Below are 27,336 nucleotides of genomic sequence, written 5' to 3'. Positions count from 1 at the left end.
CAGACTTGTGAGGCTTTTTATTCTAACAAATGAGACCGTATGTTTGACCCCGGGGTTCGCCTGCTTACAACAGCAAGCTGGATATATTTATGCGTGCACTCGCTCGGTCTTCGTTAGAATAGAAATGGATGTCGTTTTTTTGTAGGCGCTTATCTGTGCGATAATGAAAGAACGCTTTAAATAGTTTATTCGCTCGTAGCCTATTTATGGTAGATAGCGCTTTGGCCTTTCTTTATTATAAGACAACGGGGATCCATCAAACTGCGGTAGCTATGTGAAGCGTTGAAATCGTTTATTCCCTTTCGTGAATTGAGGAATAATTATGAACAACGCGCAAGATATGTCTCCCGATTTTGTCTTGATGCGCCTGGTTTCCGCGGCCGAGGATGACCGCTTGGACGAGGAGAATGGGAATCTGTCGTCGGGTGGAGTGGTGGCAGGACTCGGTAAAGATGTCTTGGCTCATAGCAACATGAAAGGGGGCTTGGAATTCTCCCGAGATCCCAAGACAGGCCTCGCGCATTCCGGCCATCTCTCGTCGCTGAACAATGCACAACAGAGCGGCGGAACGGCGGCACCTGACACCGGGGTGATGGCGACTAGACCGTCGGTGTCTATTCCTCCTCCTCCACACAGCGCCATGGAGGCCAAGGGCTTTGAGTTCGCTCACAGAGGCGGCTTACGGCCTCAGCTCCTTGTGTTTCCTAACATATTGAGGGATGGTGAGGAGATTTTAGACCGTGAATCCGACGGTCGGAATCAGTCGAGGGAACATATTGGTTTGGACAAGACCTCCGGCTCTGTCTCCGACATAAGCGGAGGCATCAATAACAATACGCTCAGCGCCGGCGACGCGCAACAGCAGAACCATCTGTCACAGAGCTGGGGTCTGCATCCCCGGGTGGCATTATCCACGGTTTCTGCCGATATCGAGGGAGGTGAGCTATGTCATCGACACCGTTTGATCACCAACCCATCAGACTGGTCTCCCTTATCGGATAAATCCAATCCTCTCACCATGATAGAGTCCAAATGGGGGTGCACAACCGGGGAACTGCCCGACGGCCCAGTGTTCGACCTGGCCAGAAGGTTCGGGGAGCTGGGGCTCGGCGCGGTACCCAAGATATTATTCAAGGACGGGGAGATGCCCCAGTGCTCGTGTCAGGGTGCACATAGGCCGGCACCGGCGGGGATGGGGCATGGGGATGACCCGACTGAGACTAGCGATGCTTTGTTGGTGCTGGAGGGGCTGGGGACTGGGGACGTGGCCAGCCTGGGTATCACTGGCTGCCCGGAGGACGATTCGGATGAAAGTCGAGCACGTCGAGTTCAAAAGATGTCCGGTGCATTTTCTCTCAGTAGCTTTCAAGCAGAGTTGACCAGACAGATGGAAGGGGTGGCTGGAGAACCTTGTCCGTCGGCGCACGGTGACGCACAAGTATGTAGCCTGCATGGAAACGCACCTAACCCAACTCAACCGAGCCCGGGAGATACAGAACAGAATCCGGAGGTGTCGAAAATACCTGGGGCCTCTGCGGCTACACCAAGCTCGGACCGACCTGTCAGTCCAAACCCTAGCCAGGCATCAACACCCCGGAAGCGGGCAGACAAGTGCGTCAGTGCGCCCCGGACTCCAAACGGTCGGGGAAGCGATGGAGAGAAAACACTAAAAGTTCCAGGGAAGTCCAGAAAGGGCTCACTTAAAATACGCCTAAGTAAACTTTTCAGAACTAAAAGCTGTAGTGGTTCCAATAGCCTTCTGGATAAGAGGCCATCAGTGGCCTTTTCAATCTCCTCCGCTGGAAGTCTGATGGATGTGGCCAGTGGAAGTGGTGGGGAGCATGACGTGGACAGGTAAGGACTTCCACACTTTTAAGCATTGTGAGCAATTACTGATTGTATGCCTATAATTTATAGTAGGCTATAGAGGTCAACTCATTTATTGATTGATCACAGTGCCAGGTAATATTGTAGAGCCTATCCTAAAATATAATATTTTCTATCAGGATATTATAGACCCATAACTGTCTAAGCTACCTAGCTAATATCTATTTTTCACCCTATCACCTCTATATTCCATCCCTCTATAACTTATTTCATACCTATTTTGCTGTCTTTCTCTTGCCATAGCCAACCCAGAATGACCAGGGCCCAAAGTGCCTTCTCTCCTGCTTCCTTTGCTCCTTTCACTGGTAAGGGGCTCTGCCATTTCTTGGCTGAGGAGGCAAACTCTGGTCCAAGAACTCACGTAACTTTACTAGCATCACTCTCTTTCTCTATCATTTCCTTTCTCACATTCCCTCTCTCTCTTTCTCTTTCCTTCTTTCCATTTCTGGGTGCAGGTGAGACTGTTTCGTTGGTGGATGTGGATATTTCAAGGAGAGGAGCGAACACTCCGCACCCTCCCACGCCTCCACCTCCGCCACGCAGAAGTCTCAGTCTATTAGGTACTTTACCTCCTTTCTTTCTCTCTGTTCTTTCTCTCCATGTGTGTCTCTGTAGAGTAGTCTATTTTTCTCTGTGTTTCCTTGTGTCTCTCCCTTACTTGCACGCATCTCGTTTGCCTATGTTTCTTACCTGTAGGCAAACACAAACACTAAAAATGATTCCTGCATACCCTCACTCACCCTACTGTCCTATACCCACCGTATTACCTCCCTCTCCTGAAAGCTATATCACAGTATGTAAACATACCCATTCTGTTCCATGGTGATGGAGAGCCTAATAGCTTTACACCATCTCTGATCCCCACGGCAACACTCACATCAGCCATAAGTCTGAGGGACTGTTGTATTGTGGCCTTATAGACCAGTGTTTCTCAACATCGATCCTGGGGACCCACCCTCTCGACCTATCAGAATTGAATGTTCAGCCAAGCAGTGGTACAAGGACAAACCAATTTACTGAATGTCACGTTGAATCACCCATTTCTGGCAACCTACAAATATAAAATGACATCGGATGTCGTTTTGATCTGTTAATTACCCTAGAATACTTCAAGGAGTACATTTAAATTAAAATAAAAATATGTATAAAAAAACTAACAGTACAAAAAAAGGTTGAGATGAAAACTTCACATCACAGTGGGTCCAGAGGAGCGGAGTTGAGAAAGCCTGTGATATAGACCCCTCCCTGGTCTGAAACCTCCCCTTCCCCCCCCTGCTCTGTTCCAGATGACATAGGTGGGCCGCAGCCTGGTCCTTTCCTAGTGAGTGTTATGGGGGCCTCCCTACAGTCCCTCCCCCTGCCTCTTCCTCCTCCTCATCCCTCCCATGCCACCATCCAGCATAGTATCAGCCTCAATGGTAAGACACCAGAGAGCAGAGGGCTGGGAGCTGTGCATGGGGCAAACGGGCGGACGGTGTCGTGATAGAGCACGTAATGGCCAGAGCTAAGACTCTGAAAAGACCATAATACAAAACAGTACCAATATGATATATTTATAACGCTGTATTTATAAACATGTGTGAATATATCAGCAATCATAAACATATATAACATCTGCAGTTGTGAAGATATATGTAACATACAACCTGTATGCCTGTCGGCCAATGCCTAAGTTCATAGAGTGATATGGTGTGACACATGCGTGTTGTGGTGAACGTTGCATCATTTCCCTCAGGTGAAATACGTGCTTGTATTCAGGAAAGACTATACAGACCAGTCCGCGTAGAAATGAATCGTGAAGGTGCTTGGTGTGCTGTCGCGAACCAATGCTTGTCTAATCTTTTTATTATATGCCTTGAGAATTAGTATTTGTGGCACTTGGTCTGTCTAAGCAGTCTTGCTCAAATTGAACACTGTTATCATCTATTAGTAACAAGTCCTAACTTGAGATCTATGCGTGTGACTTGAACTTTCTTGCAACTACCAAATGCAATGGTTTGGGCTACACATTCATATCATTCTGTCTAACTGAATATTTCTCTATTTGTTTCAGATGCATTCCTCCGGGCCCTGCCTCACTCCACCTCTTCACAGCTCCTCTCAGCTCCTCCCTCTTCCAGGTTGGCCCCGCCCCCAAGGCTCTGTCCTCTGAGGCGGCCTGAGGCCAGCAACTTCACCGCTAGTCTGAGAGAGCTGGAAAAGGTAATTGCGACACACTCAATGACACTCGCAAATACACATACATATTGACTGAATATAGACTCACTACTAATCGATTGGGTTACATACTAACAAATAGGTACAAATATTTAACTGATGATAACTGCCTTGGTGTTAGTGGGTGTGTGATAACAAACCGTTAATTGATGATAACTTCCTCATGACATTCCTTCAGTTCTACGTTTATATTCGATTCTACGGATGGTGTGTGTGTGTGTGTGTGTGCTTTTGTGCCTGTGTGTATGTTTCTATGATATTCGTTCATAATCACCTACATGTCTATCCCCAGTGTGGCTGGTACTGGGGCCCTATGAACTGGGAAGATGCAGAGATGAAGTTGAAGGGAAAGCCTGACGGGGCGTTCCTGGTGAGGGACAGCTCTGACCCCCGCTACATCCTCAGCCTCAGCTTCCGCTCCCAGGGAGTCACACACCACACGCGCATGGAGCACTACAGAGGTGAGTTACACACACCACACGCGCATGGAGCACTACAGAGTTGAGTTACACACACCACACGCGCATGGAGCACTACAGAGGTGAGTTACACACACCACATGCGCATGGAGCACTACAGAGGTGAGTTACACACACCACACGCGCATGGAGCACTACAGAGTTGAGTTACACACACCACACGCGCATGGAGCATTACAGAGGTGAGTTACACACACCACACGCGCATGGAGCACTACAGAGGTGAGTTACACACACCACACGCGCATGGAGCACTACAGAGGTGAGTTACACACACCACACGCGCATGGAGCACTACAGAGGTGAGTCCTGTGTACTGTAAATACGCAGAAACGCACACAGTCAGTCAATCACACAAATATAAATGTTGTAGCTACTCACTCAGTCAGTATGTTTATTAACACACATACACACACACGAAGGCAGGCACACACACACATGCACTCACACAGACACACACACAGAGCAACATGGTGAGTCACCCGCACACAAAGTGGGTGAACGACAAAGACATGCTCACAAATATACATGGCATACGCATGAAGCACTTCTAACAGGATTTACTCACATACAGACACATTCAACATGCAGTGTAAATATATGACAGACAGAAAGCATGCAGTTAATTCTATTTATGTTTTACACATACTGCACATATCAGCCACCCAACCCACGGGGTAGTTGAGAAAAACAAGTTTGATACATGACATATGATATAATACGTGCCTATAACAAGTAATAAAGCATTATACCTGAACACTTAAATAAAGTGGTACCACAAGGTTCTATTTCATTCCCCTTTAAATGGTATTTGGTTCTATTTCATTCCCCTTTAAATGGTATGTACGTGTGAGTGTTCGGTGTAACCTTAAGATGTGTGTCCCTTCGATGTCTCCATCTATAGGGACATTCAGCTTGTGGTGTCACCCCAAGTTTGAGGACCGATGTCATTCTGTGGTGGAGTTTATCGAGCGAGCCATCATGCACTCCAAGAATGGAAAATTCCTCTACTTCCTGCGATCACGTGTGCCAGGTAAAAAACGGCCCCCATTCCTACACGGCCTAACCAATTAGATGTTTATGTGAACTACCACATAGTGTAGTGGTTGGAATGACAGTAAGCATAGCATACAAGGTTGCTGAGAGGTTACGAGCATCTGTATTGGTTGTTTGTGCTCATTTGTGTGTGTGTGTGTGTGTGTGTGTGTGTGTGTGTGTGTGTGTGTGTGTGTGTGTGTGTGTGTGTGTGTGTGTGTGTGTGTGTGTGTGTGTGTGTGTGTGTGTGCGTCGAATGTGTGTGTGTGTTCCAGGGCTCCCCCCTACCCCGGTGCAGCTGCTCTACCCAGTGTCCCGGTTCAGCAATGTCAAGTCCCTGCAGCACCTCTGCCGCTTCTGCATCCGACAGATGGTCCGCATCGACCACATCCAGGAGCTGCCGCTGCCCAAGTACTGCCATACTCAATTTATCAAAATATTTATTTAGTCATTCATTTTAACCTTGTATTTGTTTTCTTGGAAATAGTTGTATGTGAAATAGCATTCTCTCCTGAGCTTTGACAGAAATGCCTCAGCATATTATTTTTGTCTAAATAAATAAATCAAGGAAATAATCCTTGATTGCTGACAGACTAGACATGGATGATGTGCTTTGAGACCAAGTGAAAAGTGCTATATGTAGCAGCTGTACTTTAATGCAATCCATCATCATCCTCATCAGTTTCCTTTCTTTTACGGAGTGTTATACACAGAGAGAATACTACCTCGCATGCTAAACATAATGTAAAGGTATCTTTTTGCATTTGACCTCTCCCTCTCCAGACCACTGATCATGTACCTGAGGAAGTTCTACTACTATGATGCAGAGGAAGAGATGTACCTGTCAATCAAGAGCATTCGACCAGGGGCTGGAGTAGAACAAGAGGCCGAGTCTCAGACGTAACTGGAAGAGGTGTCTGCTGGTCTGCCAGTCTTCCAGCATCAGCCAATCAAAGTCCTCGGGCACCCTCTGTATCCAGTCAGCTGCAGTCAAAGGGATCCAGATGACCATGCCTTCTCTTGACTTTGACCAATGAGAGTAGAAAGGGACAGAAGTGGAATGCTGGAAAATTGTCCATACGGCAGGCACACATGGGGCAGGGACAAAAAAGGACACAGCCTCATTGAGAACGGACTGGAGAACGGACTCTTCTAGCCTGTAACAACCTGAAAACAAAAAAACAACTTGAACCTAGACTTTGAATCAATCCCTAGACAGATATTCACTGTACCTATGAACTGAAGTTGATGCACTGGTCCATTTGTACTACTATGTTTTCCAATTATCATAATTTCCTTGTTTTCTTCCCTCCTGTTGCTTTGAGGGTTGTTGTGGACTCCAATTGGCCCACAGGAGGCCATGGTTGATCTTTGTTTGTTGGTTTTAAATGTCAAAAAATCCCTGATTGTAACTTGCTCATCATTCTGTTCCTCCGTACCCCAAGCTGGCCACAGGCTCAGCATTTTCAGTAAAAGAGAAAAGATATGGCTTCCCTCTTTTGCACAATCATTTTTAATTGACTGAAGTAAAGTGGTAGTAGGTGCCAGGCTCATCGGTTGAGTGTGTCAAGAACTGCAATGCTGCTGGGTTTTTCACGCTCAACAGTTTCTTGTGTGTATCAACAATGGTCCATCGCCCCAAAGGACATCCAGCCAACTTAACAAAACTGTGGGAAGCTTTGGAGTCAACATGGGCCAGCATCCCTGTGGAACACGTTTCACACCTTGTAGAGTCCATTCCCCAACAAATTGAGGCTGTTCTGAGGGTAATGCACACCTCAATCTACACATACAGTTGAAGTCGGAAGTTTACATTTAAATTCAGTTTGTCACAATTCCTGACATTTAATCCAAGTAAAAATTCCCTGTTTTAGGTCAGTTAGGATCACCACTTTATTTTAAGAATGTGAAATGTCAGAATAATAGTAGAGAGAATGATTTATTTCAGCTTTTATTTCTTTCATCACATTCCCAGTGGGTCGGGAGTTTACATACACTCAATTAGTATTTGGTAGCGTTGCCTTTAAATTGTTTAACTTGGGTCAAACATTTTGGGTAGCCTTCCACAAGCTTCCCACAATAAGTTGGGTGAATTTTGGCCCATTCCTCCTGACAGAGCTGGTGTAACTGAGTCAGGTTTGTAGGCCTCCTTCCTCGCACCCACTTTTTCAGTTCTGCCCACAAATATTCTATTGGATTGAGGTCAGGGCTTTGTGATGGCCACTATAATACCTTGACTTTGTTGTCCTTAAGCCATTTTGCCACAACTTTGGCAGTATGCTTGTGGTCATTGTCCATTTGAAAGACCCATTTGCGACCAAGCTTTAACTTCCTGACTAAAGTCTTGAGATGTTGCTTCAATATATCCACATCATTTTCCTGCCTCATGATGCATCTATTTTGTGAAGTGCACCAGTCCCTCCTGCAGCAAAGCACCCCCACAATATGATGCTGCCACCCCCGTGCTTCACGGTTGGGATGGTGTTCTTTGGCTTGCCAGCGTCCCCCTTTTTTCTCCAAACATAACGATGGTCATTATGGCCAAACAGTTCTATTTTTGTTTCATCAGACCAGAGGACATTTCTCCAAAAAGTACGATCTTTGTCCTCATGTGCAGTTGCAAACCGTAGTCTGGCTTTTTTTATGACGGTTTTGGAGCAGTGGCTTCTTCCTTGCTAAGGGCCTTTCAGGTTATGTCGACATAGGACTCGTTTTACTGTGGATATAGATACTTTTGTACCTGTTTCCTCCAGCATCTTCACAATATCCTTTGCTGTTGTTCTGGGATTGATTTGCGCTTTTCGGGGGAAAAAATACGTTCATCTCTAGGAGACAGAACGCGTCTCCTTCCTGCGCTGTATGACGGCTGCGTGGTCACATGGTGTTTATACTTGCTTACTATTGTTTGTACAGATGAACGTGGTACCTTCAGGCGTTTGGAAATTGCTCACAAAGATGAACCAGACTTGTGGAGGTCTAAAAAAAAAAATCTGAGGTCTTGGCTGATTTCTTTCGATTTTCCCATGATGTCAATCAAAGAGGCACTGAGTTTGAAGGTAGGCCTTGAAATACATCCACAAGTACACCTCCAATTGACTCAAATTATGTCAATTAGCCTGTCAGAAGCTTCTAAAGCCATGACATCATTTTCTGGAATTTTCCAAGCTGTTTAAAGGCACAGTCAACTTAGTGTATGTAAACTTCTGACCCACTGGAATTGTGATACAGTGAGTTATAAGTGAAATAATAATCTGTCTGTCAACAATTTTCGGAAAAATTACTTGTGTCATGTACAAAGTAAATGTCCTAACTGACTTCCCAAAACTATAGGTTGTTAACAAGAAATTTGTGGAGTGGATGAAAAACGAGTTTTAATGAATCCAACTTAAGTGTATGTAAACTTCCGACTTCAACTATACATAGTGACACATGACCACTGACACACACATGCAGGCCTTCATGAGGGAGGGGGGAGAGGACAGCGCAACTCAATATTAGGAAGTTGATCCTAATGTTTGGTACACTCAGTATATGTCAGTTCCCTGTGTGGGTGTTTTTGCGGTAATGATGAACATGGTCCTTTCAATCCATACAGACTGATGTAATAATTAAGTAGTAGTGTAAACAGCATCAAGGTCAAATGTTTTTACTCTATCATACACTCTTGATAACTAAACCACCAATGACAACACACACCCTGTTGTATAGTCGTCGGGACAAGAGGCACGCAAAGCATAAAGGCAATGTCAATCTTAACACAGAATAGTTTTAAACACTTGCACTTGACAAAAACATCAACTTATCCTGTAATTTTGACCGCTTTGCTTTTTAGTTCCCCCCTACTAAACATATGCTTATTTCATAGCCCTTTTTGTATTGTTATCCTATTCATATACACACACACACACACACACACACACAGGAAGGATGATTTTAGGAGAACAAGGACTGCTCATACACACATGCTCCTATGTTGGGGGCCAACTTAATGGATGGACAACACATGAACTTGACATCTAACTATGCCAGCAGTATTGGTGATTTGCCTCTATAGAGAGAATCCAGTTGTGTAAATGGGTTTGTGATTATACATTGAAATAGGAAATTGGATAAGAAGGCCCAGCAGGTCTACACTAAGGGTTTAATAATTTGATATTTTCAATTCTGAGCTGAATTTTTTGTATAATTGTTTTACTGATTGTGTTGAAATGGAAATGACCCTAACTATGAACTGGTCTTTTGTTGCTGACTGGTTTCAAATTCTTGCCCATACTCTATACACATCAAACTCAACTCTGGACCTTGAAGCCAGTTCCACTGCTTGTTTTCATTGTTCCCCTCTAATCAGGGACTGATTTAGACGAGGTGGTAAAATGAATGATCAGGTAGAACAGAACACTTGCAGGCCTCCCGGACCTTGTAGGGTAAGACTTGAATACCCCTGCTCTATAGGCGTATTATCCATGTCATATATCAAATCAGACTAAAAATGGTAGGCCACCAGGTGCTAGTGTAAAGTGGTACTATAATGTTTTAATACGCAGAAATACACATCTGATAGTTCCCCTAGACATAATTTTACAAGCTTGATCATTGTGCATAATAAGCCTATTTTGCATGCACTCAATGATCGCGCTACTACACCTGTAATAGATGACTAATGACTGGGATATTCACATAGGTGTAGGTGAGTATTTAGAAAACATGCACATGTTATTACTATAGATTACCTGCGGATCTACATCACTACAGATCAGCTGTAATTTAGTTTGAGTGACAGAAACAAGTTTGTAACAGCTTGCCCTGTGCCCTTATCAGCACTGCCTTCATACCTAGTCATCCGTAAGCCTTATTGTGTGTTGACTATGACAGACTGAGTATAGCCTATCCATTCTAATAACATATTGTATCTGTGCTTTGTCGCAGGTATTACCTGAATCAAATGGCTTAAAACAAGCTCATTGATCAAAATGGATGTCATTCTGAGTTTGACCGATTTGTCCCATAGAGCTCTTATTGGACATTATAGACGTCATTTAAATGTTAAACCATTATAATAGGCCCTTTGCCTGGTCCACCTTTTCCCTTAAAACCCACCCCATTGACCATAATCTATATACTCCATTGGTTAAAATAGCGTCCATCGACGGTTGTGTGAGGTTTCAGGCTTTTCATTGGCTAAATAAAATTTCAATCACATTGAGAGCTCGTGTCTACTGGCTGGCCTGGGCATCCTTCATTCAACAATAGCGCGTGGATTGGTCCATGAGCGTGGGCGGAATCTTCCAGGGGCTTGCTCTTGAAGGCTCACGGAGAGCGAGTTTCGTCATGAGCGGTGGGTAGGAATTAAAACATTGGTGTTTATATTACATTGTACTTCGTAAAACAATTTGGTCTGTGTTAAAGAAAACACATCGAACAGTTTGTGCTGGAAATTCCTTATGTTTGAGGTTGAGTAGGAGCATTGTGCAAGCCAGCTATGCACTTCCGGAAAAGGGCTGCCTTTTTTTCAGTATCAAAGAGTTTGATTTGCTACGCGTATCTAGCTTAGCATACTAGCCAGTAAAGCTGAATCCTGTTTGTAATTTCAGCTACCGTTAGCTATACATTGATGCTAATCATTTTTTATATTTCACATTAAAACAAATTCCACATGCACGTATCGCAATGGGCTGTCTGTTCCACTCACTTTGAAAAGTCAGCTGCACGAGAAAGTATTTGCAATGCTAGCTAATTGTTTCATTTCTGACTGCCAGTTAGCCAGCAAACCATTTCGCTTGCAAGAAGCTATCTGTGTACGTTTGATGGCGGCGCTATTTTCAGGCCGCGCTCCCAAAAAAATTCTAAGCATGAAATATCAGATTTTAAAGAGACAGTCACATTGGTCACGATTGCAATTGACCCCAATAATCCACAGTGCATATTATTTGTACAGTCCAATTTTTGTATTAATACTCTCGCGATACATTATCATGCTTGAGCTATTTGTGAGATTGCGTGAGAATTCAGCCAAATACAGTAGTCACCAACTCACTGTACACAAGTAGTAGCCCTCTGCTGTGCCCATTTGCTAGCTAGCATACTGTATTTTCTAGGGACTTTTAATTCTGTACTTCGTAGACGAGGAGTTGTAGTTGGCAATGCATGAGTATGACTATCTTTTATTGGCATAGACCCGCCGTTTTAGTACGGATTAAAGGTTACAATTTACACCAAAGTCTGATGTGACTGGCATTCACGGGGTGGTAGCTAGCCAGCCACAACTAATCAATTAGAGTTGCAGTGCCCATTTTCCTTTGTGTACTGTGTCTTATTTGAATACCTTTGCATGCGTTTAGGGCAAAACAGCTCCCTCGGATTTAATAATTTCCTGAATCTCTGCAGCAGACGTATTGACAGTGACCTGCATTATTTTTGGTACTTGAAATGTGTTCGACTATTTACAGTATATGCAATGTGTGTTTCCATGTATGTTGCAGATCAACAGGACAGTATGGCCACCACTGTTGCTGTCAGTCCCAGCGAGTATCTCCAACCCTCTGCCACTTCCTCTCAAGTGAGTCACAGCTAGACTACTTCCTGCTTGTCCTCGGTAGTTCTCGGATGTGTAAATATCACGCAGTGGTGTCTTAAAAGTAACCAAGGGGTTCATTATTTGACTAAAGCTTGAATACTGAGTCCAGCAATGCCATCCTATTGTGAATCATGAAGTTTGCAGTTTATGTATTTTATTGGTTGCCAATGGTGAGATGTAGCTTAACCTCCTGTATGTAAACTGTGTTCCACCTAGGGCTGTGTGAAATTCATGATAACTCTCTATTTGTTAAAAAAAAAAAAACTTTTTCTCCAAGCTTTGCTGCACCAAGAGTCACTCCACTTCAAAAAGCACAAGAAAGAGCATTGACACCCACCATCTCCGATTGTTCAGAAATCGTTTCTGTAGTTAGAAATGGATAAGATTAGCATTCCTGAAACATTTTGTTGCAATATAATTTGATATCTGAGAAGTAAAGCCGATTGATGGCACCCAAATTGGCCATTTTAATTTATAAGATTCATATCTTCAATAATTATAGTACCTAACATCGAATTATGACCATAATTATTCCTAACAATGAGTAAGACATGAGGAATCCAATAAAATTATCAAAAGCCACCCACGGACCCCCCCACGCCAAGCCCACCCCAACAACCAGTATACAGTATCAGTTCTCTAGCTCTAACAAGTAGTATGGAGCTGCTGCTTGGAGTATTGTTTCTTCAACGTTTCTAATATATAATATTACCGTTCAAAAGTTTGGGGTCACTTAGAAATGTCCTTATTTTTGAAAGAAAATCAGTTTTTCCCCCATTAAAATAACATGAAATTGATCAGAAATACAGTGTAGACATTGTTAATGTTGAAAATGACTACAGTCGTGGGCAAAAGTTTTGAGAATGACACAAATATTAATTTCCACAAAGTTTGCAGTGTCTTTAGTTATTTTTGCCAGATATTACTATGGAATACTGAAGTATAATTACAAGTATTTCATAAGTGTCAAAGGCTTTTATTGACAATTACATGAAGTTGATGCAAAGAGTCAATATTTGCAGTGTTGACCCTTCTTTTTCAAGACCTCTGCAATCCGCCCTGGCATGCTGTCAATTAACTTCTGGGCCACATCCTGACTGATGGCAGCCCATTCTTGCATAATCAATGCTTGGAGGTGGTCAGAATTTGTGGGGTTTTGTTTGTCCACCCGCTTCTTGAGGATTGACCACAAGTTCTCAATGGGATTAAGGTCTGGGACCCAAAATATGGATGTATTGTTCCCCGAGCCACTTAGTTATCACTTTTGCCTTATGGCAAGGTGCTCCATCATGCTGGAAAAGGCATTGTTCGTCACTAAACTGTTCCTGGATGGTTGGGAGAAGTTGCTCTCGGAGGATGTGTTAGTACCATTCTTTATTCATGGCTGTGTTCTTAGGCAGAATTGTGAGTGAGCCCACTCCCTTGGCTGAGAAGCAACCCCACACATGAATGGTCTCAGGATGCTTTACTGTTGGCATGACACAGGACTGATGGTAGAGCTCACCTTGTCTTCTCCGGACAAGCTTTTTTCCAGATGCCCCAAACAATCGGAAAGGGGATTCATCAGAGAAAATGACTTTACCCCCGTCCTCAGTAGTCCAATCCCTGTACCTTTTGCAGAATATCAGTCTGTCCCTGATGTTTTTCCTGGAGAGAAGTGGCTTCTTTGCTGCCCTTCTTGACACCAGGCTATCCTCCAAAAGTCTTTGCCTCACTGTGCGTGCAGATGCACTCACACCTGCCTGCTGCCATTCCTGAGCAAGCTCTGTACTGGTGGTGCCCCGATTTCGCAGCTGAATCAACTTTAGGAGACGGTCCTGGCGCTTGCTGGACTTTCTTGGGCGCCCTGAATCCTTCACAACAATTGAACCGCTCTCCTTGAAGTTCTTGATGATCCGATAAATGGTTGATTTAGGTGCAATCTTACTGACAGCAATATCCTTGCTTGTGAAGCCCTTTTTGTGCAAAGCAATGATGATGGCACGTGTTTCCTTTCAGGTAACCATGGTTGACAGAGGAATAACAATGATTCCATGCACCACCCAACTTTTGAAGCTTCCAGTCTGTTATTCGAACTCAATCAGCATGACAGAGTGATCTCCAGCCTTGTCCTCGTCAACACTCACACCTGTGTTAAAGATATACTTCCCCTTAATGCAACCGCTGTGTCAGATTTCAAAAAAGCACACCATGCAATAATCTGAGTACAGCGCTCAGGCACCAAAACAAGTCATACAGATACCTGCCATGTTGTGGAGTCAACAGAAGTCAGAAATAGCATTATAAATATTAACTTACCTTTGATGATCTTCATCGGAATGCACTCCCAGGAATCCCAGTTCCACAATAAATGTTTGTTTTGTTCGATAAAGTCCATTTATGTCCAAATACCTCCTTTTTGTTCACGCGTTTAGTTCACAAATCCAAATTCATGAGGCGCAGGCATACCTTAGTCCAGACGAAAAGTCAAAAAGTTCCATTACAGTTCGTAGAAACATGTCAAACGATGTATAGAATCAATCTTTAGGATGTTTTTATCATAAATTTTCAATAATGTTTCAACCGGACAATTCCTTTGTCTTTAGAAATGAAGAGGAACGCAGCTCGCTCTCACGGCCGCGCGCATGATTTAGCTCATGGCCTTCTGCCAGACCTCTTAGTCAAACAGCTCTTATTTTCTCCCCCTTCACAGTAGAAGCCTGAAACAAGGTTCTAAAGACTGTTGACATCTAGTGGAAGCCTTAGGAAGTGCAATCGGACCAAATTTACACTGTATCTTGGATAGGCAAAGACTTGAAAACCTACACACCTCAGATTTCCCACTTCCTGGTTGGATTTTTCTCAGGTTTTTGCCTGCCATATGAGTTCTGTTATACTCACAGACATCATTCAAACAGTTTTAGAAACTTCAGAGTGTTTTCTATCCAAAGCTACTAATAATATGCATATATTAGCTTCCGAGCCTGAGTAGCAGGCAGTTTACTCTGGGCACCTTATTCATCCAAGCTACTCAATACTGCCCCCCATTCATAAGAAGTTAACGAGAGAATCACTAACATGATGTCAGCTGGTCCTTTTGTGGTAGGGCTGAAATGCAGTGGAAATGTTTTTTGGGGATTCAGCTCATTTGCATGGCAAAGAGGAACTTTGCAATTCATCTGATCACTCTTCATAACATTCTGGAGTATATGCAAATTGCCATCATACAAACTGAGGCAGCAGACTTTGTGAAAATTAATATTTGTGTCATTCTCAACTTTTGGCCACAACTGTATTGTAGCTGGAAACGGCTGATTTTTATTTTTATGGAATATCTGCATTGGCATACAGAGTCCCATTATCAGCAACCATCACTCCTGTGTTCCAATGGCACGTTGTGTTAGCTAATCCAAGTTTATCATTTTAAAAGTCTAATTGATTATTATAAACCCCTTTTGCAATTATGTTAGCACAGCTGAAAACTTTAGTGATTAAAGAAGCAATAAAACTGGCCTTTAGACTAGTTGAGTAGAAAGAGGAGTGGGAAGTGTGTGTGTGTGTGTGTGTGTGTGTGTGTGTGTGTGTGTGTGTGTGTGTGTGTGTGAGAGAGAGAATCGGGTGATGTTTTTTTCCTATGTTCAGAGAAATTAGCCATTGAAGTCGCTTGCATTCTTTACCATATATTAGTGTTAAAGTACCAAGGTTTTTCCTGTTGCCGCTGTGCCTTCTACTGCCACCACAACCTTTTATGAATTTTGCTGGTTTCTTGTGTTTCAAATCAAATTGTATTAGTCACATGCGCCGAATACAACAGGTGTAGACTAAAAGTAAAGTGTAGTAAAATGCTTACTTACAAGCCCCTAACCAACAATGCAGTTTGAAAAAAATATGGATAACTATGAGTAATTAAAGAGCAGTAGTAAAATAACAATAGTGAGATGATATACAGAGGGGTACCAATACAGAGTCGATGTGTGGGGGAACCGGATAGTTGAGGTAGTATGTACATGTAGGTAGAGTTATTTAAGTGAATATGCATAGATGACAACAGAGAGTAGCAGTGGTGTAAAGGGTGGGTGGGGGGTGCACTCCAAATAGTCTGGGTAGCCATTTGACTAGATGGTCAGGAGTCTTATGGCTTGGGGGTAGAAGCTGTTTAGAAGCCTCTTGGACCTAGACCGCTTGCTGTGCGATAGCAGAGAGAACAGTCTATGACTAGGGTGGCTGGAGTCTTTGACAATTTTTAGGGCCTTCCTTTGACACCGCCTGGTATAGAGGTCCTGGATGGCAGGAAGCTTGGCCCCAGTGATGCAATGGGCCGTTCGCACTACACGCTGTAGTGCCTTGCGGTCGGAGGCCGAGCAGTTGCCGTACCAGGCAATGATGCAACCAATCAGGATGCTCTCGATGTTGCAGCTGTAGAACCTTTTGAGGATCTGAGGACCCAAGCCAAATCTTTTCAGTCTCTTGAGGGGGAATATGTTTTGTCGTGCCCTCTTCACGACTGTCTTGGTGTGATTGGACCATGTTAGTTTGTTGTTGATGTGGACACCAAGCAACTTGAAGCTCTCAACCTGCTCCACTACAGCCCTGTTGATGAGAATGGGGCGTGCTCGGCCCTCCTTTTCCTGTAGTCCATGATCATCTCCTTTGTCTTGATCACCTTGAGGGAGAGATTGTTGTCCTGGAACCACACTGCCAGGTCTTTGACCTCCTCCCTATAGGCTGCCTCATTGTTGTCAGTGATCAGGCCTACCACTATTGTGTCATTGGCAAATGATGATGTTGGAGTCATGCTTGGCCACGCAGTCGTGGGTAAACAGGGAGTACAGGAGGGGACTAAGCACGCACCCCCGAGGGGCCCCCGTGTTGAGGATCAGCGTGGCAGATGTGCTGTTGCCTACCCTTGCCAACTGGGGGCGGCCCGTCAGGAAGTCCAGGATTCAGTTGCAGAGGGAGGTGTTTGGTCCCTGGGTCTTTAGCTTAGTGATGAGCTTTGAGGGCACTATGGTGTTGAACGCTGACCTGTAATCAATGAACAGCATTCTCACGTAGGTGTTCCTTTTGTCCAGGTGGTAAAGGGCAGTATGGAGTGCAATATAGATTGCGTCATCTGTGGATCTGTTGGGGTGGTATGCAAATTGGAGTGGGTCTAGGGTTTCAGGGATGATGGTGTTGATGTGAGCCATGACCAGCCTTTCAAAGCCCTTCATGGCTACATACGTGAGTGCTACGGGTTGGTAGTCATTTAGGCAGGTTACCTTGGTGTTCTTGGGCACAGGGACTATGGTGGTCTGCTTGAAACATGTAGGTATTACAGACTCGGTCAGGGAGAGGTTGAAAATGTCAGTGAATACAATTGCCAGTTGGTCAGCGCAGCGCATGCTTGTAGTACACGTCCTGGTAATCCGTCTGGCCCTACAGCCTTGTGAATGTTGACCTGTTTAAAGGACTTACTCACATCGGCTATCGAAAGCGTAATCACAGTCGTCCGTATTGGACGAGTCGCTGGTACTTCCTGCTTTAGTTTTTGCTTGTAAGCAGGAATCAGGAGGATAGAATTATGGTCAGATTTGCCAAATGAAGGGCGAAGGAGAACTTCGTACGCGTCTCTGTGTGTGGAGTCAAGGTGGTCTAGATTTTTTCTTCCCTCTGGTTGCACATGTAACATGCTGGTAGAAATGAGGTAAAAAGGATTTGTTTCCCTGCATTAAAGTCCCCGGCCACTAGGAGTACCGCCCCTCGATGAGCATTTTCTTGTTTGCTTATGGCCTTATACAGCTCGTTGAGTGCGGTCTTAGTGCCAGCATCGGTTTGTTGTGGTAAATAGACATCTATGAAAAATATAGATGAAAACTCTCTTGGTAAATAGCGTGGTCTGCAGCTTATCATGAGATACTCTACCCTCAGGCGAGCAAAACCTCAAGACTTCCTTAATATTAGATTTCGCGCACCAGCTGTTATTGACAAATAGACATAGACCGCCACCCCTTGTCTTACCGGTGGCAGCTGTTAAGTCTTGCCGATGCACAGAAAACCCAGCCAGCTGGATATTATCCATGTCGTCGATCTGCCACGACTCGTGAAACATACGATATTACAGTTTTTAATGTCCCGTTGGTAGGATAGTCTTGAACAGAGCTCATCCAGTTTATTCTTCAATGACTGGACGTTGGCCAATAGGACGGATGGTAGAGGCGGGTTACCCACTCACCGACAAATTCTCACAAGGCACCTGACCTGTGTCCCCTGTAACGGCATCGCTTCTTCATGCGAATGACAGGCATTTCGCCCGGGTCTGGTATCAGCAGTAAATCCTTTGTGTCCGACTCGTTCCACCCCTAACCATTTGTCTCTCTCTCTCTTTCTCTCACTCTCTCTTATCCTGTACAGGACTCCCAGCCCTCCCCACTCGCCCTCCTGGCCGCCACCTGCAGTAAGATTGGCCCCCCTGCCGCTCAGGTCCCTGTCAGCGCCCCTCCTGCCCAACCCCAACCTCGCCGTCTCCTCCCCATCAAGCCCGCCCCCATCGCCCCCGCCCCTCCCAAAAACCTGGGCTTCCTGTCCGCTAAAGGAAATGTGATCCAGCTGCCAGCGGGCCTGGGCTCCAACAGCCCCGGCACCCCCATCGTCCTCACCATCCAGCAGAGCCCTGGCCGCTCGAATCAAACATCCAACATCCAGTACCAGGTGATGCCGCAGCTGGGAAGCACACAGACCATCCAGATGATGCAGCAGGGCGGACAGATCCAGCTTATCCCGGGTACCAACCAGGCCATCATCACCACGCCCATGACGGTTCCCCAGCCGCAGCCCGCTACCGCGCCCATCACCCCACAGAAGACGGTGGCCATCAAGCCGTCCCCCAGGGGACGGAAACCCAATGCAGCCAACGTGGTGCGGCTGCCCAGCGGGCTCATGCTGCCCCTCAACGTAGCCACCGGAGAGGAGCCAGCGGCAGCTCCTCCCCCTCCAACGAAGGGCAGACGAGGAAGGAAGAAGCTGGTGGCAGCAGCCCCTCCACCACAGACCACCTCTCCGCCCCCCGAGCAGATGGAGACGATATTGTTAGAAGCCGGGGAGAATATTATTCAGGTATGTTTGTTGTTCTGCTGCATTTGGTGTAGGGTCAACCATGACTTGTCGACTAGTTCACTTGCTTGATTGGGCTACAAATGGGTACTAATTACTGAATGTGTCTACAATGCTTGTGAGTGAGTGTAAATGAGTAATGATTTCATCTGTATTTCTCAAACTCAAAGTGCTATGCTTTACATGAGGGTTATCCTACTCTATCACCCCTTCAACCTCCAGTATTGGGGTCCCTGTATGAGTAAGTGTTGGACAGATTTAGGTCTGTGTCTCATTGCTGCTCTCTCGGTGTTCTCCCCAGGCGGGTAACCAGCTCCTGATCGTGCAGAACACCGGGTCGGGCCAGCAGCAACTGGTGCAACTGGTGCAGCAGAAACAGGAGCAGCAGGTGGTCCAGATCCCCCAGCAGGCCCTGAAGGTGGTGCAGGCCGCCTCCGCCACCCTGCCTCAGGTCCCCCAGAGACAGCCTGCACCCAGCCTGCAGCCAGAGCCCACTCAGGTACACACACAAGTTGTTAGAAGATCATCAATGTAGTTCTCTCAGCAAACTGACAGGTATAGGAGTTACTCAGAGTAGTTAGTTAGGATGCGAGGTGATTTGTAGATAGGTCAGTCTGAAGTTGCCACTGTAGTCATGCACACAGGCCACATACACAATACTCTTACAGATGCTGCATGCACACCACCTCTCTACACTCACTCCAGGCTACCCACATGTTTATTTATTTGTATTTTTGTGTATGTAACCTTTTTAAATAGGCAAGTCAGTTAAGAACAAATTCTTATTTACAATGACGGCTTACCAAAAGGCAAAAGGCCTGCGGGGACTGGAGCTGGGATTAAAAATAAAAGTATAGGACAAAACACACATCACGACATGAGACAACACTACATAAAGAAAGACCTAAGACAACATCACATGACAACAACATGGTAGCAGCAACAAAACATGGTACAAACATTATTGGGCACAGACAACAGCACAAAGGGCAAGAAGTTATAGACAACAATACATCACGCGAAGCAACCACAACTGTCAGTAAGAGTGTTCATGATTGAGTCTTGATTGCACACCATAAAAGTGGAAGTGGGCCTTTAGTACAGAAATGTGTCTAATCTGACAGACTTGTTCCATGTTAGTCTGACACCCCTGTGCTCCTCTCAGCTGCTGATCAAAACGGCATCAGGCGAATGGCAGACTGTGCAGCTCCAGGAAACCACAGTTTCCACGCCCTCCGGCATGGTCACCACCACCCTATCGTCCGTGGGGGCCACCAAGAGAACACTGGCGGGGGGCAGGAAGGAGAGGACCCTACCAAAAATAGCTCCGGCGGGGGGGATGATAGCGTTGAACGCGGCCCAGCTCTCCTCAGCGGGCCAGGCCGTGCAGACTATAAACATCAACGGGGTCCAGGTGCAAGGAGTGCCCGTCACCATCACTAACGCAGGAGGTGTGTGTGTGTGTGTGTGTGTGTGTGTGTGTGTGTGTGTGTGTGTGTGTGTGTGTGTGTGTGTGTGTGTGTGTGTGTGTGTGTGTGTGTGTACTGTATGTTCGGGACAAATATAAAAAGTGCTTGACCATATCCACTCTATTTCCATACTGTCTTCCTTTAAAAACGGTTTTCATTCCAATGGACTTTTAGCAAGCCAATGGAGGCCTGCATTTGTGTGTCAGTGGTCATGTGTCAGTATGTGTGTGTGTGGATTGGGGTGTGGATGTCTGTGTAAAGTAGCTTTATATATGTACAATATATGTTTATTATACATGTGCAAGATGTTAAAGTTTCTCTACTGTTCTTTCAGGGCAGCAGCACCTGACAGTGCAGACGGTGCAGGGCGGGACCCTCCAGCTGGGCGGCGTGACCTCCCAGGGCCACCAGATGCAGATGGAGCAGACTCTGGCTCTGGAGCTGCAGGGCCAGCCTGGGGAGAAGAAACGCCGCATGGCTTGCACCTGCCCCAACTGTAAGGACTCCGAGAAGAGGCAAGTGGCTCTTACTAGCAAACTAGAGACAGGCCTGAGCACCTGGTGGGAAAAAGCATTATATACAGTATAAAACCATTTTTTTTTTTACCAAAATGGAAAGTCTCTGTAGTGAGTGTTGCAAACGAGGACAGACGATTTTTACGCACTTCAGCACTTGGTGATTCTGTGAGCTTGTGAGGCCTACCACTACCCGGCTGAGCCGTTTTTGCTCCGAGACGTTTCCACTTCACAATAACAGCACTTACAGTTGACCGGGGAAGCTCTAGCAGGGCAGAAATTTGACGAACTGACTTGTTGGAAAGGTGGCATCCTATGACAGTGGTACGTTGAAAGTCACTGAGCTCTTCAGTAAGGCCATTCTACTGCCAATGTTTGTCTATGGAGATTGCGTGGCGGTGTGCTTGATTTTATACATCTGTCAATAACAGGTGTGGCTGAAATAGCCAAATCCACTCATTTGAAGGGGTGACCACATACTTTTGTGTATATATAGTGTAGTTAAGTTTGTGTTTTCTGTGTTGTGCAGGCCCGGCGAGGTAGGGAAGAGGAAGCACATCTGTCACATCCCGGGCTGCGAGAAGACGTTCCGGAAAACGTCACTCCTCCGGGCCCACGTGCGCCTGCACACCGGCGAGCGGCCCTTCGTCTGCAACTGGGTCTTCTGCGGCAAACGCTTCACGCGCAGCGACGAGCTGCAGAGGCACGCCAGGACACACACAGGTCTGTCCACCGCAAGAGACACGCTGATACACACTGTAGGATGAATGTAGGTCAGTCTGCAACACACACTGGGTCATGTTCAGTAAAGAGCACCGTAGCGAAACGTTTTGCAATGGATAATGACAATCCTGTGTTCTTATTAGACAAGTTCAGATAGTACCGCCCCTGTTTTCAAAATGTTTTCCACCTACTGAACACACCCCAGGACACACACAGAGGAGGTATGTACACAGCAAAGTTAGCACAAGTCAGTCGACAATACTCCATACGCCAAATCATTCTGATACACCATTGTGTTCACCACATGTCAGGACTCAAGCAGTACAGTAACATACAGTGTGTTAAGTTTTGCTTAAGTTTTCAGGACTCAAGCAGGCACTCAGATTTGTTGCAGAGATTCCCTTGCAGCAGAGAAGGATGGTATTGCTCTTTCATAGTTTTGTTATGCAGGAAAATTAAACCACTCATTTATTCTGTCTTTTCCTTGCAGGAGACAAGCGCTTCGAGTGCAACCAGTGTCAGAAACGGTTCATGAGGAGCGACCATCTCACGAAGCATTACAAAACACACATAAACACCAAGAACTTGTGAGCTGTGCTGTATACCGACTGTATACACAGACATGCCCTGATGAACTAAACCCCATAGAGGGCCGCAGGAGAGGATGCCAAGAGGGTAGTCTCATGATGGGTGAACCCCAAAAACGCCCCATACGCCCTCTTCTCCTTACTCCCCCCTCAGAGGCTTCGTAGCCTGGTGTACATACCAATCCTCCCCCCACGGACTCAACTGTTCCAGTCAATTTATTAATGATAAAATATATATATATATATATAATTACGGACAGCAGGCTTACCTACATAGGCAGAATGTGTAGAACAGCGAAAGGCGGTCTCCCAGAAAGATAGGCAAGCGTGGCTGCTGTGTTCTGATGACCTCATGCTCTGAGCACCATATCCAGTCACAAGGCCTGAGGGAGGAATGAGAGAAAAACGGATAGATTTAGTCTACCAAAGTACCCGAGCCCAAAGGAGACCCCAGCCACTCTTGCCCCTTCTTGTTTTTTCATGTTTTATTCTTTTCAATGTTAATAATAACAAATATTATTGTTGTTGAAGCTCCAGAATAAGTTTTTTTTCTAAGTTGATCCTCAAGCCCCACGGGTATCCAAGGTACTTTTTTCAGTCAAACAAATCCTTTTCAGTAAATTGCACTACATGCATATCCTTTTACATGGTTTGAACGGTATTTGTAATTCTATTCTTGTTCAATATCAAAGTACTATTATAGATTTTTCAACAAATAAATGATTTGGTTGGAATGAACCTACATACCTGTGAGGCCTTGGTGACCACTTTGAAACCTTACACAGTTCCAGACTCTGAAAACCCAAGTTGGCAAAAGATTTTGTGTATGTGCGCACAAACATACATTCGCACATACATGGGCAAATATAGATATTTATGATGTTCAGACATAATACCCTTTTCGGGAGTTTTTTTATATCAAATATGAAAATGTAAATTAGGTTTTGGCATTTTTTGTTTGAGTGAAGAGTTACACATTTATTTTGAATACACACTCCATCCTTATGAGTTTAAATGTAGTGCATTGCTATGTGTATATCGTTATGATATTAACTAAATATGTTCCAGATATTGGTCTGGCATGACAATCATGCCATAAGATGCAAATAATCGACATTAAAATGCTTTCTCGGGCCTGTCATTACTTGTTTATTATGATCTACATTAAGATCCGTTTGAGGCAAATATGTGTGATAAAACATTTCCGCTTCGTATGACATACAAATTGACAAGCTATCTACTATTATTTATCTAAGGTTTCTGGTGTTTCAATTCCTTTAACACTCGAGGAAGAACACCAGCAATTAACCTTTACTCAATATGTTCTGTTCAATGAATACATATTGACTGTTTATGTAGCTAACTGCATAACAGCGTACATTTTTACTATTTTTCTTTAAAATGTTTTATGAACTAATCGGAAAGATTTATAAATGTCCCCCAACAATAAAATGATCCTCATGCATTTTAAAATGAGATCAACATTTCATTGAATAGCCAATAGAAAAATCGTGTCCAGTATGTCTGGATGCCTAAACTGGGCCTTGGGGGACGGAAAGAAAGTCCTGCTCATATTTATGTTTGTCTTGTATGTCCTGAATGTGTATATACAATGTGTCTGGGAGACACAGTAAAATGTAGGATAGAAAGTTACACTGCCTTGTATTTTGGCTGGCCTGGCCAGAGCTGAAGGAAGTGGACTCTGTACAGTGTGAAAGGAGAATGCGTAATGTGACATTGTATAGCTTCATTCCTGCTTTGTACACCATTACTTCTAGATGATCCCTTTTCTATCGAATTTAAAGTTGCCTTAGACAGTTGCACCCAGTATTTAAAGAGATTTCTGTCTAATTTCCAGGGAAAGGCATTTGTATAATTCCTTTTATTTTTGTCTAACTTATGTTACATAATGCCGATGTTTATGTGCACTGACTTGAGCCCAGGTTGAATTTTTAAGTAATGATCAGTGGATGAGTTATTTTACCTAAACTGAAAAGGTCCTAATGTTGGTCTCAGTGAACCAGGTGCTTTTCCCTCTCTAAACCTGATCTACTACAGTAATAGATACAGATCCTGTTTGTGTCTGAATTGGCACCCTAATCCCTATATTGTGCACTACTTTCAACCACAGCTCTATGGTCTCTGGTCAGAAGTAGTGCACTCTATAGGAAATAGGGTGCCATTTCAGACTTCCTTTGATTAACAGGAGTCCTCAGATATTCAGCTATTATTATTATTAAGGCGCTTACTACAGGTGCTTGCTCCTTTTTTACAGTCACCCACCCCTCCAATAAAGCATTCAAACTGTGTTCTGGGTTGTCCTTCTTCGTCCAGGTCCCATCAGCCTTCACGAGAGATTGCCCTCACTGAGAACCATGGGATGAATTTTGAAAAAGGTGTGTTTGTGTACAAGTATTTACCTGGCTGTCATTTGTTTTACATTGGGCAGTAGGTAGCCTAGATCGTTGGGCCAGTAACTGAAAGGTTGCTGGTTAGAATCCCTGAGCTGACAGGTGAAAAAAATCTCATATGCCCTTGAGCAAGGCACTTAACCCTAATTGCTCCTGTAAGTTGCTCTGAATAAGAGCGTCTGCGAAATCAGGGTTTCCCAAACTCGGTCCTGGGGCCCAGCCCTGAGGGCATGTTTTGGTTCTTGCCCTAGGACTACACAGCGGATTTCAAATATCCAAGTCATCATCAAGCTTTGATTATTTGAATCAGCTGTGTAGTGCTAGGGCAAAAACTAAAACTTGGGCCGAGCTTGGGAAACCCTATGCCAAATGTACATGGCTAATGAGGAAATAAAATAATTTATTGAAAAGATTGAGTGATTCCAAGCTATAGGGTCTCAGTACTGTATCCCCTTCATGGCTTGATGTCTGGACAGTTGATTTCAGAAAAAAGTGTGTTTGCTACATAATGTTCTTTAGGGTTCAAGGAAACTTAAGTCTAGCTCAGATCGATTGTCTGCGGGGCCAAGTTAAAGACCCCCTTTCATGTAAAAAAACAAAACAAAGTCATGACCATTATGCTTTTAGGGAAAGAGGATAATTTTGTACATGTATTAAACTGCAAGTTTGATCAATTCCAGTACCGTTGCTTAGGGGGTTCAGTGTTTATATAATGAATATGAATTCGGAGGGGAGAAATTATTAAATAGTAAAGCATTAGAGTTTTAAGAATTGTGTGTGTTCAATTATTTGTGACATTGTGGCATTTAAAGCATATTGAAGTTAGAAGCAATAGGATTTGAAGCAATAGCCTACCTGCGTGTGGTCAACTATTTCAGCACCATTTCGCGCTGCTCTGAGACAAGCATGGGGACTGGTCTTGATAAATCAATGACATTTTTAGGAGCACTGAATCTCCGTTTGGGTATTGGTTAGACTACAATTAGGGTGTTGAAATGTTATGGTCTTAGTACTGTAGCCTACTCCCGACCGGTCACGTTGTACAGCGCCATATTGTCCTAACGGAAACCCTGAGGGTTTTGTTTTTCTTGGAATAGAAACACCATAATATTAATCAAATTAAGCTAAATTTCTTAAAATCAATCCCATATAGTATGTTCTTACAAAAAAGGTTTTAAATTCTCTAGTACAGCCAATTTTGAAGACTGTCAAATGCTTCTCAAAGATGCCCTCTGGTGGTCAAACTAGCATTAATGGCAACAATGGCTGACAGTTAAATAACTTGCCATAGAATTCTGCGGCGGCCCGCAAGGTGTGCTACAGTATGACGCAACTTTTACAGGAAGAACCACTGTAATCAAATGGCTACCCAGACTATTTTCATTGCCCCCCTCCCCTCTCTTTTACACTGCTGCTACTCTCTGTTATTATCTATGCATAGTCACTTTAATAACTACCTATATGTACATATTACCTCAATTACCTCGACTAACCGGTGCCCCCGCACATTGACTCTCTACCGGTAGCCCCTGTATATACCTTCGCTATTGTTATTTTGCTGCTGCTCTTTAATTATTTGTTACTTTTATTTATTTATTTTTTATTAAAACTGCATTGTTGGTTAAGGGCTTGTAAGTAAGCATTTCACTGTAACCTGTTGTATTCGGCGCATGTAACAAATAAAATTTGATTTGATTTGGTGTAGCCTGAAAAATCTAAGCGTTTTAATATGTTGTTTTTGATTACATTTGTTAATTTATTTGCTGAAAATAAATTTTTCATTTTGAATTCTAATCTAGAAAGTTATTGTAACTTCATTCTAATCTTTAAGAAATTTAGCAATTTTGCAATAATCTCACGAAGCGAGTACACAGTAGATGATTCATATTAATTAGTTAATGAATTTACAACAATATAAACCATGATTTAATTTATTACAACAATATCGACTTCACCGACCGAAGAGAGGCTGGGACACAGCAGGTTGAAAAAGTCCTTTAAATGTGATAGGAAAGCATCCAACAGGAAAGTGTGATTATTGCCAGGAAACAGGTACAGTGGAGCATGTATTGCTACAGTGTGGGTAGTATCAGAGGGAAAGAGGCGGAGATCTAGTATGAGGGAGAAGGAGATACAAGAAATTAGTTTAAAGAGTATATTGAGTAGAACGTCATTAGATATAGTCTCAAATATTTTATAATTTTTTTCAAGAGCAACGGAGCTGGCAGGTAGGATTTAGTTTCTTCCTGTATCTGGCCCACACTCCAGTACAGTAAACGACGGTAATGCACCATAACGTTGGATGCCAACCGCCTATAAACCCCACCGAAGAAGAAGAAGAAAAAGAAGAAGAAGACTTCACCAACTG

The 27,336-nt window shown here is 44.2% G+C and overlaps 2 protein-coding genes across 2 annotated transcripts; both read left to right on the top strand.

Annotated features, from left to right (window-relative positions):
- Nucleotides 1–4: 4 nt before the first annotated feature.
- On the top strand, nucleotides 5–7,062 carry LOC120032876 (suppressor of cytokine signaling 7-like). The gene is made up of 9 exons (XM_038979099.1): nucleotides 5–1,854; nucleotides 2,131–2,192; nucleotides 2,343–2,447; nucleotides 3,174–3,305; nucleotides 3,941–4,089; nucleotides 4,397–4,565; nucleotides 5,488–5,616; nucleotides 5,894–6,029; nucleotides 6,402–7,062. The coding sequence occupies exons 1-9, from the start codon at nucleotides 323–325 to the stop codon at nucleotides 6,520–6,522; spliced, it is 2,535 nt and encodes an 844-aa protein (XP_038835027.1). The 5' UTR covers nucleotides 5–322; the 3' UTR covers nucleotides 6,523–7,062.
- Nucleotides 7,063–10,964: 3,902 nt separating this feature from the next.
- Nucleotides 10,965–24,816, top strand: LOC120032991 (transcription factor Sp2-like). Its single transcript, XM_038979274.1, has 7 exons — nucleotides 10,965–12,174; nucleotides 18,565–19,266; nucleotides 19,565–19,762; nucleotides 20,429–20,714; nucleotides 21,067–21,247; nucleotides 21,777–21,970; nucleotides 22,461–24,816. The coding sequence occupies exons 1-7, from the start codon at nucleotides 11,947–11,949 to the stop codon at nucleotides 22,559–22,561; spliced, it is 1,890 nt and encodes a 629-aa protein (XP_038835202.1). The 5' UTR covers nucleotides 10,965–11,946; the 3' UTR covers nucleotides 22,562–24,816.
- The last annotated feature ends 2,520 nt before the right edge of the window (nucleotides 24,817–27,336 follow it).

Source organism: Salvelinus namaycush, chromosome 39 (assembly GCF_016432855.1).
Source record: "Salvelinus namaycush isolate Seneca chromosome 39, SaNama_1.0, whole genome shotgun sequence".
Taxonomy (NCBI): Eukaryota; Metazoa; Chordata; class Actinopteri; order Salmoniformes; family Salmonidae; genus Salvelinus; species Salvelinus namaycush.
Note: the sequence above shows the minus strand (reverse complement) of the source record. Positions and strands in the feature narration are given on the sequence as shown.

Bases quoted from the DNA above. Each gene is read 5' to 3' on its own strand.
- LOC120032876 (XM_038979099.1), top strand. From the start codon at position 323: ATGAACAACGCGCAAGATATGTCTCCCGATTTTGTCTTGATGCGCCTG. The intron at 3,306-3,940 runs GTAAGACACCAG...TATTTGTTTCAG, and splicing joins GCATAGTATCAGCCTCAATG to ATGCATTCCTCCGGGCCCTG. The intron at 4,090-4,396 runs GTAATTGCGACA...GTCTATCCCCAG, and splicing joins GTCTGAGAGAGCTGGAAAAG to TGTGGCTGGTACTGGGGCCC.
- LOC120032991 (XM_038979274.1), top strand. From the start codon at position 11,947: ATGCGTTTAGGGCAAAACAGCTCCCTCGGATTTAATAATTTCCTGAAT. The intron at 12,175-18,564 runs GTGAGTCACAGC...TATCCTGTACAG, and splicing joins CCTCTGCCACTTCCTCTCAA to GACTCCCAGCCCTCCCCACT. The intron at 20,715-21,066 runs GTGTGTGTGTGT...CTGTTCTTTCAG, and splicing joins CACCATCACTAACGCAGGAG to GGCAGCAGCACCTGACAGTG.